This window comes from Cyprinus carpio, chromosome B18 (genome assembly GCF_018340385.1).
Source record: "Cyprinus carpio isolate SPL01 chromosome B18, ASM1834038v1, whole genome shotgun sequence".
In the NCBI taxonomy this organism is placed as follows: domain Eukaryota; kingdom Metazoa; phylum Chordata; class Actinopteri; order Cypriniformes; family Cyprinidae; genus Cyprinus; species Cyprinus carpio.
The window spans coordinates 6,821,683-6,837,402 of NC_056614.1; the positions used below are offsets into that span (position 1 = coordinate 6,821,683).

Below are 15,720 nucleotides of genomic sequence, written 5' to 3' on the forward strand. Positions count from 1 at the left end.
AAACAAACTTTCGTTATGTCGAGATAACGAGAAAAATAAGTCGTTATAACGAGAAAACGAACTTCATGTCGAGATAACGAGAAAATTAAGTCGTTATAACGAGAAAATGAACTTCGTTATGTCGAGATAACAACGAGAAAATTAAGTCGTTATAACGAGAAAACGAACTTCGTTATGTCGAGATAACGAGAAAATTAAGTCGTTATAACGAGAAAACAAAAAGAAAAAAAATCATAATGCATGGCCGCTTAGAACTTCCGTAGCTACCCTTAAAGCTACTTATATAAGTGTTTGGAGTGGTGTAGTCATAGTGGTGTGCATGTTGGATGTTATGGACACTCTTAAACCATGGTATCAATCATCCTGGCACTTTGGTCTTGCCCCTGGCCTGCTTACTAATAATTACAAAAAAAGTTGTCAATGGTTTATATCTCAGTGTTTTTATATGCAAGATAATAAGAGTTCTTCGTTCATTTTGCAAAAAATGAAACAACAGGTTGAATGGTGGTTGAATGTATTAATTAAATTAACAATTTGTTATATTTATTTAATCTTAAATTTATTCTCAAACCCTAATCAAGGTCACAATTCCTGTAATTTTTTTAGTAACTCAGAAAACCTTGATTAGCTTTAATGAAGTTGAACTCTGAAGGACAGTGGACCTCCATGGCCAGATTTGAGGATCCCTGATATAATTCATGAACACATGGGTGATTACCGCAAACCTTTGGTTACTTCCTGTTCCAAAAACACTGTCTAGAATTAGTTTAGTCAATCCAGATAATCCAGTTAAGGTTATCAGTTCACTTTGAGCAAACTTATTTACTGGGCAAGTCGTATAACCTGATTTCTGGTGTACCTTGCAATTTCTTACCTATAAATATTGTGTTGACATTGTCAAGTGTGATTGTAACCATTCTTTTTCCCCCTCTGGGCCATGACACATTATGTTTTACTAATGTCAAAGGGGTAAGAACATGCTAGACATGTAAAAACAGAGAAGTTTTATGGCAGCTAAAATAAAAAGTGGATTGCACACAGCACTCTGTTTGACATGTTAATAACTGTGACAACTTGAAATCATTATATTAAATTTACTTGTAAGTTTTTGTTTGTACAAAAATTCTGACATAATAATACAAATATCCTGTGAAGGCCTAAACATTCACAGAATATACATTCCCTGAGCAACATTTCTTGTTTTTTCTGTGTACTAGTATTTAAAGGGATAGTTCATCCAAAAAGTAAAATTTTGTCATTAATTACCATTCTGTCATTCCATACCCTTAAGACCTTTGTTCATCTTCGGAACACAAATTAAGATATTTTTGATAAAATCTGAGAGCTTTCTGATCCTGCATAGACAGCAACGCAACTACCACGTTCAAGCCCAGAAAAGTAGTAAGGACATTGTTAAAATAGTCCATGTGACATCAATGGGCAAACCATAAGCCCAAAGTATACTTAACTTTTTACATGTACGCAAGGAACAGTGTACAGTGCGTGGGACACAAATTCCGTTATCAGAATAGTATGCGCGTAATGTATGCACACCACACGATTTTTGTAACTGCATATACTTTGTACGCGGAGGTCGCACATGCACATTGAAGTTATTTTGCAGTAATCAGTTATTCCACAGCGTGTCAACACTGTCCTGGGCCATTGTTTAACAGTAGAAAATGAAACTAAAGTGACAGAACAACAACAACAAAATAGCGGAGATTGCAACAACAACAGATGCTCACACTGACAAGCACTTGTGAACGAGAGTGTATGAGACAGCTCAGCTTTGGTTTAAAAGAGTTCAAAAATATTTGTTATCAGTGATCACTTATAGCAGAATATAGAGCAGACATTGGACATGGATGAAACTTTCAAGAGCGCATGTTTTGACTGCCCGCGTTCGCGTACAACATCAAATGGAGTATACTTTGAAAGGCTACGGATTCAACTGTACTCATACGCTAGCGTATACATACAAAAACGAAGTATACTTAGGGCTTTAATTTTATAAAGCTACCAGAATACTTTTTGCAAAGAAAACAAAAATAGCCACCCAAAAGTTCTCGAATTTCATTCAAAATATTTTAATTTGTGTTCCAAAGAAGAACAAAGGTCATACGGATTTGGAACAACGTGAGGGTGAGTAATTAATGACAGAATTTTTATTTTAGGATAAACTATCCCTTTAAGCATGCTAGGTACTAAAGACTAGTAATATGTTTCCACACAGAGATGCAAAATAAGAGTAACTCAACAAATTTCATTTGTAGTCATAGATGAAGGTCAATGTTAAGTGGCCCCACAACATGAGAACTAGCCATGAAGTAGATTCCCCACTGTGCGCCTTGTTCTTTTCTCGTAATGCCCTTTCCTGACTGGCTTTGAGATGACAGTGTCTCATATTTCCCGCTCTATCCCACAGCACTATCTTTGCATGAGGGGCACAGCAGCCTGAGGAATAACGCATCATTACGGGTTTCCCCTTAGACCATTCACTGATGTTCACTGGATGATCCCCCTTCAATAACTGGACTCCATCCAGCCTTTGTTCAGATTCTGTTCCAAAGTGCGGTTCTGAGGTGTCCATTTGTGGCTGTAGCAATGGAAGATGGACTCCTCCTGTCGTCTTTTCATGAAGCTGTGGGAAATGTTCTTCACTTCTCTGCATAGACACTTCGGACAAAATAAGAGTGCCTTCTCCTTGTGCCAGCTGTATCGATGCCAGTCCAGAGTGACCTCTGTCTTTTGCTACAAATGAAACTTTCCATCTGCTCTGAGAGCACAGAGAGGGACAGGAGGACTCCACGTGCAGGGAAGAACATGCCGGAGGCGTTTTGTCAGGCTCCTGGAATTGTGACCACATTTAAACATTAAAAATGTCTTATTCACATATGAGACAGTAAACCTATAAATTGAGTTACACTTAAAACCACTGACACCGTTCTGGTGTGGGCTCCCACACACACACACACACACACACACACACACACACACACACACACATTGTTTCCATGTTTTATGGGGACATTCCATAGGTGCAATGTTTTTTTTTTTTTACTGTACTAACTGTATTTTCTATTGCCCTACACCTAAACCTACCTCTCACAGGACACTTTCTGCATTTTTAGATTTTCAAAAAACTTGATTGCTCTTGATTTATGAGCTTGTTTTCTCATGGGGACCTAAAAAATGTCCCCACAAGGTCAAAATTTACTGGTATTACTATCCTTGTGGGAACATTTGATCTCCATAACATGATAAATACCAGGTACACACACACACACACACATAAGATGTTCTTACCTCTAGTATCACTGCCAGATGTACTACAGCATAATTTGAGTCTGGTAAGTCTTCTGCATGAACAATCAGAGTCAGGGTGATGGCTGTCCCTGCCTGGGCAGTATGAGGAGTTCTTAGTTCAACCTCCCTCTTCACAGAGCCCCTTGCACTGATAAACAGCCTAAAAATGGAATAATAACAGTGACATGGTATCTAACCCTTCTGGCTGTATCAATCTTTAACTGATAAACGTTCAGTCATTGGGCAGACCTGTTTTATATACAATTAGTAGGACTAAATGCTGGTGTATTTGTATAATTTAGCTCTCCTTTTACCGTTCTCACCTTTGTTGGTCTGGGTGGGAGAGATACCCCTGGTCATCTTTTGCTGAAAATTTGAAGTGACGGCTGGGACCATGATTAAAAATCTCAAAAAGCACAGTCGAGCTGTGACCTGGGAGAAGCTGTGGCACTGAATGCACCTAGGGATGAAGGGCACTTTTCATTTTGCTGTTTTACAATTTGCCACCGCATTATTTTTGAATTTATTCCATTCATACCTGTATCTGTACATGTGTTGGTTGAATCATCTCAGTGGAAACTCTTTCGAGCAAGTTTCCCCTTCTGTCCATTCCACAGAGACGCATACTGAATGGCATCCTGGGAACTGAGTCCATGTACCCCACTAGCTCCTCTTCAGACCAATGAGAAGATGTGGAGTTTAGCAATACCTTCTGCAGGCTCTCCCTATTAGGCCCCAACAGGGTCACGTGACTGAATGAGGCCTCTTCATTGGGTGACATGCCTGTCACTGCAACGACTAAAAACACTGGGACTCCTACGAAGAAATGTGGTGGTAAGAACTCACATAATCATTTGACGTGTATAGACAGTGAAAACACAAAATTAATTTAGCATTACACAAATGGTTCAGAGAACAATGAGAAAGACCTGCTATAGGGCTGCCCTCCAGTTTCCTCAGTCCTGGATGTGTCTCATTGGCTTCTCTTGCAAAATAGTACAGGAAGTCCAAGCTGCTATCACCTAGAGGGTTAAACACGTGACTGTAGCATAGTTTTATTACTAACTGAATCATATTAAGACTGGGTGCTTTTGCAAGCATCTTTACCTAGTACATTGAATGTCATTGGTCCAATGGTTTTGACTGTAAGCTGCCATATACCTATCTCTAGTGGAGGCAGCAGGCTTATTCTATTTAGACCCTTAGACGACTCTAGCACTGCCAGAGGATTGTCAGTACCAGGAAGAGATTGTTGAACACCTGAGAAATAAAGATAGAATCGTACAAAATTAGGAAATCTACAATGTACAGTAAGTGATTCACCCTGGGGAGACTGTAACTTTTTTTTTTTTTAATTTGCGTTAGAGAAGGACTATGCTGTTTGGAGTTACAAAGATCATGGCACCACCAACGTACATACTAAAGATGTGGGCAGTTTTGTATGGTTATTAAGGTTGTGACACACTAAGCGGACATCAAAGAACTAGTGGTGAGGAAAGCAGACTGTGTTGTGCTTAGGTACTGTACGTGGATGGATTGTATGCTTAAAAGTTCTATGTGCAAGTATGGGTACCTGAGGGACTGACAAGCTCACAATGTGTAAGCTGACCAGTGATGTGCAGCATCACTTTTGTCACAGCTTTGTCCACTCTGAAGGAGTTTGATGACTTTGATTCACTCTCTGCATGAAGCAGAGTCACCTATTTAGAGAAAGAGACATGGTTATGCAGAATCCTGCATTCACAATCCTGACAAGACTGTTTTTAAATGATTAGCTCACTTCCAGAATAAAAAAAATCCTGATAATTTACTCATCCCAATGTTATCCAAGATGTTCATGCTTTTCATTCTTCAGTCAAAAAGAAATGAAAGTTTTTGAGGAAAACATTCCAGGATTTTTCTTCATATAGTGGACTTCAACGGGAGTCAACAGGTTGAAGGTCCAAACTGCAGTTTCAACTCAGCTTCAAAGGTTTCTACGTGATCCTAGCCGAGGCATAAAGGTCTTATCTAGCGAAACGATCAGTCATTTCTAAAAAAAAAAATATATATATATATACTTTTTAATTATAAATGCTCATCTTGCACTAGGTGGACATCACGCAATATATAATCATGTTGGAAAGGTCACACGTGGTGTAGGCGGAAGTACCGACCCAGTGTTTACAAATCGAACATGCAAATAAAGTTAAATGCTCTTTAAAACAAATGATGTTGGACGATTTTGAAGTTGGAGGAGAAAATGAGATGGACTTTTTCACCTTACCCTACCTTTTTGAAGCAAAGTACACAGACAAAGAACTAACCATGTGTGACCTTTCCAACATGATCACATAATACGTTAAACTGTGCATGTGCATCACAGAGCTACTGCAAAATGAGCATTTGTGGTTTAAATGTTTATACATTTTTCTTTTTTTTTTTTTAGAAAACAACCAATCGCTTCACTAAATAAGACAACTTATTCTTCAGCTGGGATCGTGTAGAGCCCTTTGAAGCTGCAGTTTGGACCTTCAACCCATTGATCTCTATTGAAGTCCATTATAAGCAGAAAACCCCTGCATGTTTTCCTCAAAAAGCTTAATTTCTTTATGACTGAAGAAAGAAAGATATGAACATCTTTGGTGAGTACATTATCAGTACTTTTTTATTCTGGAAGTGAACTTATCCTTTAATTCTTAAAACAGGTCTTTTGTTCCTCTTGTATTTCCAGTTGACTCTACCTTGCTGGACGTGGTGGTGTCTTCTACAATGGCTGACACATTGCGAATGTCTGTTTTTGTAGTGAAGATAGTCATTCCTCCAGACAATGAAGAAAGAGAGGAATACAGAGAGAATCTACCAGGAGATAAAGATTCTCTTCTTTTCCTTTTTCTCATCCCTTTTCCTCTTCCTGTGAGGCTTAGATCTTCAGTGAGCAAAAAGTTGACCTAGCACGTACCAAGATTAGATGCATGAAAACAATGCCTCTGTACATACTATAGGCAACAGCTTTCTGAAAGTAGCATCACAGCTGAAATGGAACATTATAAGTGAATGATCTGGAATATGCTTCACATTTATAGCTCTCTGCCCAGGTGAGTCAATAGAGTTTGATGTTAGCATGCTGCTAAGCTACCAACACAATATCCTAATTATTGAATGTTTTAAATAGTGTGTTTTTGGTTTACCTTTGTTTGCTTCTCCAGTATGAGAGCCTGGACTGCACTCTGCAGATGATGGTCTTTAGGAGAAGCGTCTGTGAATACAAATATCTCTGACAGCGGAGGGCTATGGGTCAGAGCCAACTGCCCCACAGACACATTCACACACACACAAGACACACAGAGAGAGACACACTTAGAATGTACATATTGGTGTTGGGAGATACAGTTTGACTTAAGTCAGGTGCATAGGAAAATTTCTACCACACTTTTGGCGAGTCACTCAGACAGAAGCCCTGGGAGCTAAATCTTCTTCCTAATCAAACACACCGGAGCATGCTAATCAATGTCTTCAGGATCATTAGAAAATCACAGGTGGGTGACTTTGATCAGGGTTGGCGCTAAACTCTGCAGGAAAGTGGATCTTGTGAGCCGGATTTGAATATCCGTGGTATAGATTCTAGAGATCTGACACACGCCTGTGAATTTGAGTAGGTAACGACAGCAGCTTCTTGATGGAATGCTGTTATTATATTCGGGAGAGGTATACGCCAAATACTGTAATAGTACTACAGCTTTTTGCTTGAATGAGACCTAAATTCAGATTCATACTGTTTTAGCCTGAATTTGAATCAAGAGAGAATTGTTGAAAAAGTTAAATAAGGTCAATAGATCAATATTGATATCCTGAGATTTAAGGATTTTTTACAAACTTTTGAAACAAGTAAATTATTAAATAAATTATGAAACTCTTAAAATTTAAAAACAGGATTAGAATATGCATCAGAGGATTATGTAAGAATTATGACATTTTGGACAATATTTGGGAGAATGACATTGGTTGACCAAGTGAAATAGAAATTTTGATTTGATTTGATACACCATATTCTATATTAGAGGAGCTGTTTTCTGCATTATGTATTGAAGAAACCACTTGCTCTTTCTCTGTAAAGAAGAGCTTAAAATAGAATGTGGAACCGCTGTTGTCAACCAGATGAGATTTATGAAGTCTAGGGACATTGAAAGAGATGAAAGTGGAATCAAACAAAGAGCTGATTGCTCAAAGACAATTGTGCTTGGGGATTACCAAGATTCATTTTGATTTATGCGGTTCTCTGAGTGTTCAAATTTTAGATGTGACCAGACAGCTTCTGGAACTGCCGCCTTGACAAATGGGAGCCAATAGACTGGAGTCTGCTAAACAAATGGGAGAGACGCAGAGACACGGCTGCAGAAAGAAGAGGAAGTGGCTTTGTGGGCACATGTGCTGCATTTCCAATGATCGTACATACATACACTTCAGCTCCCCTCATGAAAGAGGAAGTTGACACTACTGAGGAGCCAACATGGACAAAGACTTATTAAATGCAGGGTGAAACTTTCACTCGAGAGAACATCCTGCCATGTAAAATGGTGGTAGATCGATCGAAAGTCATATTGAAGAGGGGCAGAGACAACAGAACCCAGAACTTTGAATGCCACTTCATGCTGACGATCCAGAGAAGAGCTTCCATCCCTTTGTGTGCACGTGCTGCATTTCCAATGATCACAACAGAGACCAATTCAAATTTTGTTAGTTATAATATTAACTTAATTGATTTTAATTATTTACTGGTCACACCAGTTCTTTGTATTCTCTGTTAAACTAACATTCTGAATCTGCTTTCACCAGTCCAGCCCTTCTGTATAACTTAATGAAAGGAAAACAAGTTCATTGACAAAAGCGAGAGCTTGATTCACCAGTCAGTTTAAATCTGAGCTGGATTTGGCACAGTGAGAGGTATTACATTAACCAACTAGGGGTTAAGACATAAATAGATTACTGACTATGCAGAGTGCTCTGACAAAGAAATGGGAAGTAGGGCACAAGGTGTCTAAAGAAATTTTGATCTGTAAAGCAATAAGATTGGTCACTCCATTTAATTTAAGGTAGTGTCCTAGATTAAATAAAATAATAATTGCAAATTTCACCAGGGGTATTAGATGGGAATGTTTTGGCCATGGATCCAAGATTGTGAGGAGATCTCCAATCTTCTTTTGAGTAGCTCATGAGCAACAACATAAAGTGTCAAAATTTTAATTGCACAATGGATGGCAAATCGCATTTGAGAAAATGAAATTGGCTCTCTCAACTGTAAACCAAAAAGTTAGATTAATGTCGGAGGTGTTAAACCCATGGCGACTGACATCAGATGACTGCAATTAATATCCTAATGTCTAAAACACTTTAAAGCAGTTTGATTGTTGATATCTTATCAAGATTTTATAGATAGTTAAAGGGCTTAATGGACATATATGGACCAAGGTAAAGATGTTTAGAGAGGTTTGAGCCCTGTTTTGCTTTCAGACAGTTGAATATCACTTTCAAAAATGTCCAGTACAATGCTGCTCGTCAGCTGCAGCTATGACAGCTGCTAGGCTACAAGAACAATCCTCCATAGGCTAGCTTGACCATCCCATTTAACAATGCTCAATTTAACCTTCGAAGGTGAAGCTTATGATGTCTGCATCATTCAGAGGATGCAGCCCCTGAATTGGAACACAGTTATAGACATGGGGGGACCAAAAATGTTGCTCACCCCCAAGATTTTTATCAGTGATCCACAAATATGGGGGTTTCCCTGTTGATTTTATCAATAGTAAGTCTGTTATAATTTTGTTTAACCCTCTGGAGTCGATTAACGCGTATACGCGTTTTGGGGCATTTTCTCCTGATAACCCCGAAAAGAACTTAAATTACACTTTCAGTTTTGATCGTACAGATAAGTGCAATACATCAATCGAATCTGTAAAGGGTCTACTTTTTTTTGTATACAGACATAATAACAACAAAACTTTGTGCACTTATAAAATAAAGATAACAAACAAGGAGTGCTGTCTGCAGCCTTTGTCTGCGCTGATCTTCAGATACAAACGCGTCATTAAAATGAACTGTAACTCAGTGAATACTCAACGACGAGACATGAGAGAGATATCTATAGAAAGCCTGACATGTCTACTTTTAAACTAAACAAGTGCTGCTGAAAACAAATATTCTGTGATAAAGTAATCCATATGAAAACAACGCGATGTCTATTTTTTTCACGTCCCCCTTCATTATCTTCTAATGCGACCACGCCCCCCCGCGCCGAGCGCGCTTTTGAGATTCAAATGTTTCACTGAAGCGCGCGGCTTTTTGAATACGCCCACACAACAGAAGACAACGCAGCGAGACTGTTCTTCACAGAAGACAACATTTTACTGTTTGCTTCGCGATGAGAGGAATAAGACATAATTCACCCCAAAAAGATGTGATGTGGTTGAGGATTTGAGATTTGGATTTCCTCAGAAAAAAAGAATGAAGCACTTTATTCAGCAGAGATCATAAAACATGAGTAAGTCTCTTTTTATTTATTTATATACTTGTACTAGTTTTTCACATAACGTGTAAACATTTTACTAGTTAGACTTTTTCCAAAGACTTTTTCCAAACTATAATTCCTGACTTAATGTATAATCAAGTGAAATATTATGAAGTTTCAATAACAATATACACTACTATACCATTCAAAAGCTTGATGTAAATAATATAAATGTAACAATAAATGTAACTGTAACAAATGTAACAATCATTGCTGTTCTTTCAAATTTATCCCCCCTAAAAAACCTAAAAAAAATATTCTCAGCTCTTTTCAACATTAATAATAATAATAATAATAATAATAATAATAATAATAATAATAATAATAATGATAATGATGATAATAATAACAATAAATGTTTTTTTTGTAGAAAATAAGATTGTTAAAAGGATTTCTGAAGGATTGTGTGACTGGAGTAATGATGCAAAAAATTCAGTTTGAAAGTCAGCTTTGATTGTTCCTAATAAACTGCTTTAACTGCACTCACAAGTGAATATTAAATTATGTTGTGGGATAATTAAATATATTCTAAATAAACTGCAAACATAAAATTATATAGATTTATTTTGTCCTCACATTCATTCTTGTAACTCATCGCTCTCAGTGACACACCTGGCTGAATGGCTCATTATGCAGCTCATTATGCAGGCCTTTGTCTTCTCAGGTGTGAATTCATGATAGTTGACGCCTACTCGCATATGACTTTTACCAACAAAAAGTGTCTTAGAAAATTTAAATCAATATATTGTTTTCTGTAAGTGAGTAAACAAGATGATTTTCACATCATTTAGAAAAAAAAAAATTCTAGGCTACAAGCTCCAGTTCTCAAAATTCCTGGGAACCAATTTTCTGTATGTGTTTTATTGCCTTATTCAAGTGATTTAACATTTTTAGTTTTTCACTAACCATGCATAACATTTTTTTTTTCTCAAAAACACAATCATGTACATACATGCTGCTCACATATTATTATAGCCCAGTTTGTGCTGATTACAGTGAGATTAGACTTTAGCCATTTAGATATTTATAAGAAACTGAAAAAAGCACAAATGTCAGGGCATGACAAAACTTCTCCAGGCCCCAAAAATACCCATAGACTCCAGAGGGTTAACTGTGTTCAATGTTTATTGAGAATGTCAAATGTCTGTTATGGTTACCTGAAGGGCAGAGAGACACATCTCTGGTTCATCCCCACCTCCAAGAGCGGTCAGATCCTCCATGTATTGCATGAACTGATAAGGGTTGTCTGTCTCCATAACTGGCCCAAAACCTGAGATATCATCAGTGTACTAATTGTAGAACTAATTAAAATACATCTAAATACAACTAATTTTGCTTAAAGAAAATCTTAAAGATGAAAACGGGAAGTGTTATTTCAATGTAATAGGCATAAGATGTTATTCTAACCAGGGTCATGAAAAGGCACAAGAATGAAGGTCCCAGGCAGACTAGTGCGTCGGCTCTTTTCACGGGCCTGTATGATGGAGAGGGCTCTGAGTCGAGCAGCTGTGATCTCCTCAAACATGCTGCCAGTTGTGTCCATGACGAAGACCAATGCTGGGGGCTGCTGGACACTGAAGAGCCTACAGGTTTCCACAGACAACATCACTTGTGTGTTTTTTCATTATTGGAAAATTCTGTTTCAGATAGTGAATTAGCAAATAACATCAAACTATTTAAATAAAACTGCAAACAGGAAAGTAAAAAATGCACAGACATGCCAACCTTTTCTCATGCAGTCAATATTAACAAAATGTGTCACACGTGTAGATCACTGTAAGCCGTACTGATGTTAAATTAAATTGAACTCTGACCTGAGGAAGCTATTGGGCCCCACCTCATTGCGGAGGTCTTGGAGCACTCTGAGGGTTGCTGTGGTTGCCAAATGGGCAGCTTCTTTATGGAGGTAGTGATGAGGGGAGAACAGCGGAGATGTGCTGTCCTTGTTGATTCCTCCCTCAGCTCCCTGGTGACGACTACTGTCCAGAATCCCACCGTGACTGCACTTTCCTTTAAATAACAAGACAATACATGTTGCTTTTCTTATAAGAAACTTACTAAATCATCAGAATAAATCATAACTCAGATTATCTTTATTAGTTTAGCAGATATGATTCTTCATAATGACTTACAGATAAAAAGGTAAATCTCATGAGATCTATAAAAAAACATTGTTATATTCCACCCCAAACTCAAGGTAATTTGAAACTATTTATATATATATACATATATAATATATATATATATATATATATATATATATATATATATATATATATATTATATATATATATACATATATAATAGTAAAAAATTGTAAAAGTAAATAAATTAAGATTATTTGTAAGATATTTTGCAAAGTGGCACTATTTTAATAAGCACCCCCCCCCCCAATTACCATGATGCAAATTGTAAAGTATTTTTACTTAATCTTAAAACTTAAACTTTATCTTAGGTTTTTTTTTAATGCCTCAATTTATGAATATTTAAATAAAATGATTCCAGTAATCTTTACTGTAAAGATTAAAGTAAAGAGTACCCTATAGTAAAAAATAAATATACTAAAATGTATTTGAAATACATTTATTTCATGCTAAGTATACTTCATTTACATATTTATGTACTTAATAAAAACACCCAGCAATTCTACTTTTAGTATACTAAACTGGTATACTTAAAGTCTTCAAAATTAGAACAACTAATTTTGTGCTTAATGCACTTTATTTGTGAGGAAGTCCAACTAAACATATCTTATACTTGATTGTGCTAAAGTGGAACTATTAATAGTAGGTACACTTTATGTATCTTGCATTTAAAGACCGATATTATTCAAAAATGATCATATAATCCTCATCAATAGTGACATTAAAACACATTTTAGGCTTAATATTAAGAAATGTGCATTGTGCACAAGTAGTACTCCACAGAAAGTTTCATTATGTTTTTTATATCAGGTCGTCTTGAGTGATATGTCAGAAAATATGTTAATAGATTTGAACTGTACTTAGTATGAAATAAATGTATTTTAAATATATTACTTTTTTTACTGGAGTACTGCAGTAATGGGAATCCATGTATCTATCTTTTTTTACTGTTTTCACCTGGTGGTTTTACAGGGTAAGCGCTGAAATAGCCAGTAGTCAGTAGCGGTTCTGTCTGACGAATCATTTCCTCTAGCAGATTATTATAACAACTAAATCTGTAGCACTCTGCACAGGTTGGGGTTTCCTCTGAAAACAACAAAAACATTTATGGTCAACATTGAAGGGTTAATGACTTATTGCAAAATGCTTTGTGAGGGACTCACCTGAAGCTACAGGAACTGACGGCTCTTCTGGGTGCAGAAGGTGGAGGTACACTGCTTGCTGACCCATCTCCACCCAGTTACTGTGACTGTAAAAGTCCTACAAACATATACACAGTCAGCTTATTTTGTATTGCTAACAATATTCTGTTCAAAAACAATAAAACCACAATGCTACAAATGTCTAATGGCCAATACAACATGTGACAGTCATATCATAATATTACAAATCGAGTAATATTGGCAGACAACCCTGTTGCAAAAAGACAGCATATGCTGGTTGGGTATGGTTTGAGCTGGTTAAGTTGGTCCTTAGTTGGTTATAAACTAGCTCCTGCTCAGACCAGCTCACAACCAGCTTAAACCAGGTGCAATGCTTCAAAACATACCTAACCAGCATATGCTGTTTTTTCAATATAATGGTTGTCAGAATAATAAATATAATGTGTTAGCCAACCTGTAACGAGTGGAAAAGCTGACCCAGGCTACGTCTGGCCCCCTGGTACTCTTTAGCCTGAGTCAGCAGTACCGTCTGTCCCCAGAACTCTCGTAGCATCTGGGTGGCTCCTTCCACTCTCTCAGAGTCAAAGTGGTAGACTGGATCAGAGCATGTGGAGCTTAAGAAATCCATTTCAGCGTTAGCACTTGCTACCTCACCTACAGCATGCCAAAACCCTCGACCAAGCCCAGTGTACTGGAACAAACAAATCAGTGAGACAAATTTTCAACAAGATTGAAGAAACAAATCGTCAAGTCAACACTATGTATCAAAAACATTTTTTTAGAGATGAAAACATTCAGCAGTAAAAAAGCAGCAACCGGAAATATTCACTTGCATGATACCTACCAGCTCCTCATTATTTACATCCTGTTGATGTTCCATCATTTTGCTCAGAGTTTCCATTGTGATGTTCAGTATAGCTTGTTCTGTCATGTACTGGTGTGTGTATGAATCCCAGGACAATGTTAGTACACGTGACCAGAAGTTGGGCAGAAAGGCTTGGCATATGGGCATACAGTAGATGAACAGCACCAAGACACACTGGTGGGTCAAAATCCAGGAGCTCATCCCTTCACACATCATTCCACATTGGTTAAAACACCTGAACTGTTATAGAAAGATACATCACACCTGCAAAGGGTTACACGTAAGATGGATGTGGTGAACTGTTTTTTTATACACACATCACTCTGTTTGCCTATTCAGAGTGGCACACGTAAATATACATAAACGCAGATTTTTACCTTTTTAAATAATTAGTAAATTTTTCAGTTTCAGTTAATTTTACTGTTAAAGATTTAAAAGGCAGACCTATATATTTTAAGCATTGTAGATAAATAGATATATCACATATTGAAATCAAGATTTTTATATTTTGTTTTATTTAAGAACATATATCTTTCAGTTCCAACTACAGTATTAATATTATTAATTATATTACAATATAATTTTATTATTTTTTTTTGTTTGATTTTTTTTTTTTTAATGTTTGGTTTTGGTTTGGATTCAATTGATCTGTGTTTTTGTTTTCAGATTAGGTAATTTGTTTTGTTTTGTTATAATTTTTTTAAAGAGTGCTTTAACCGATACACATTATATGTAAGCACAAAAGAGGTATATAAAAAACAAGTATTTCTCTTACCTCTACTGGCTTCTTTCCTTTTGTGGTCTCAGTCTAGCTTTTTTCTGCTTGTTTTTTCGTGTGTTTTATCATTTGACAAATCCAAACTCCAATCAGCAATCAGAGAAGCACATGGTGTGGTTTTCACCCTCAGACAAAGATACTGTCAGCAGTTTACCACATTGCGTGCAGTCTTTTGAATAACAGTAGCTGAATAGCAAGTTTTAAGACTCTTGCTTTTGTGAATATTTCTGGAGGTGCATCTAAGCTAAGTAAGAGATAGAAACATGCCTGCAACCTGCTAAGATGGATGTCCACGAGACACATATCCTCAAATCCTCATGACCCCACTATTGCATGTTCTTCCCTCCTTGTCTCCATTCTCCTCTCTCTCCCCTGTTTTTCACCCACACTTGCCCCATTTTAGCATGCTGCATTGACTCCACACAATAGTGCTGCATATATTAAGGGCCAGTGTGTCCCCCTTCCCTGCTCTTCAGTTCTGTCTTTTGGCTGACATGAAAACACACACCATGCTCACTTCCCCCAGTGCTTCTATTGTGACTTCATGGTGAAAAAAGACTTCAGACATGTTGCTAACCAACCCCTCTCCTGGCATTAGACTTTAGACCTAAGCTTTAGAAAGGCTTGGATGAAAAAACTGCATTGTAGTGTGGATCTTTTGTAGTTTGTGAATTCAACCTATAGAGAATCTATGACTGAATGTTTACTTATAGCTTACTGCTTGTTAAATGCACTTCACTATATAGAAATAGTACCTACTATTAAAAAAAAAAAACAATATTAGGCATAAATAGAAACACACGCAAAAATACAATAAATAAAATACAATAAAATACAATAATACTAAATAAATGTTATGCAATCATCAATACATAAGCTCATCATCATATTGTACATTCATTTTGTTCACCTTGGAA

At 36.9% G+C, this 15,720-nt stretch overlaps 1 protein-coding gene across 2 annotated transcripts; it reads right to left on the minus strand.

Moving 5' to 3' along the window:
- Positions 1 to 2,091: 2,091 nt before the first annotated feature.
- On the minus strand, positions 2,092 to 15,178 carry vwa7 (von Willebrand factor A domain containing 7). 2 transcript variants are annotated; one of them, XM_042743698.1, is made up of 17 exons: positions 14,801 to 15,178; positions 14,005 to 14,265; positions 13,615 to 13,851; positions 13,161 to 13,257; positions 12,955 to 13,083; positions 11,668 to 11,863; positions 11,261 to 11,436; positions 11,011 to 11,123; positions 6,480 to 6,596; positions 6,033 to 6,239; positions 4,883 to 5,009; positions 4,417 to 4,569; positions 4,239 to 4,331; positions 3,848 to 4,125; positions 3,633 to 3,769; positions 3,310 to 3,469; positions 2,092 to 2,851 (listed from the first exon to the last, which is right to left on the minus strand). In XM_042743698.1, the coding sequence occupies exons 2-17, from the start codon at positions 14,239 to 14,241 to the stop codon at positions 2,267 to 2,269; spliced, it is 3,042 nt and encodes a 1,013-aa protein (XP_042599632.1). In that variant the 5' UTR covers positions 14,242 to 14,265; positions 14,801 to 15,178; the 3' UTR covers positions 2,092 to 2,266. The 2 variants fall into 2 exon arrangements, with proteins under 2 accessions (XP_042599632.1, XP_042599631.1); XM_042743697.1 differs by having other exon boundaries at positions 14,005 to 14,289.
- Positions 15,179 to 15,720: the final 542 nt, after the last annotated feature.

What these genes read in the sequence shown, in the direction of transcription:
- vwa7 (XM_042743698.1), bottom strand. Translation starts at nt 14,241, where the DNA reads ATGATGTGTGAAGGGATGAGCTCCTGGATTTTGACCCACCAGTGTGTC. An exon ending in AGCTTTTCCACTCGTTACAG is followed by an intron (nt 13,258 to 13,614) that starts GTTGGCTAACAC and finishes ATATGTTTGTAG; the next exon opens with GACTTTTACAGTCACAGTAA. An exon ending in AATGACATTCAATGTACTAG is followed by an intron (nt 4,332 to 4,416) that starts GTAAAGATGCTT and finishes TTAACCCTCTAG; the next exon opens with GTGATAGCAGCTTGGACTTC.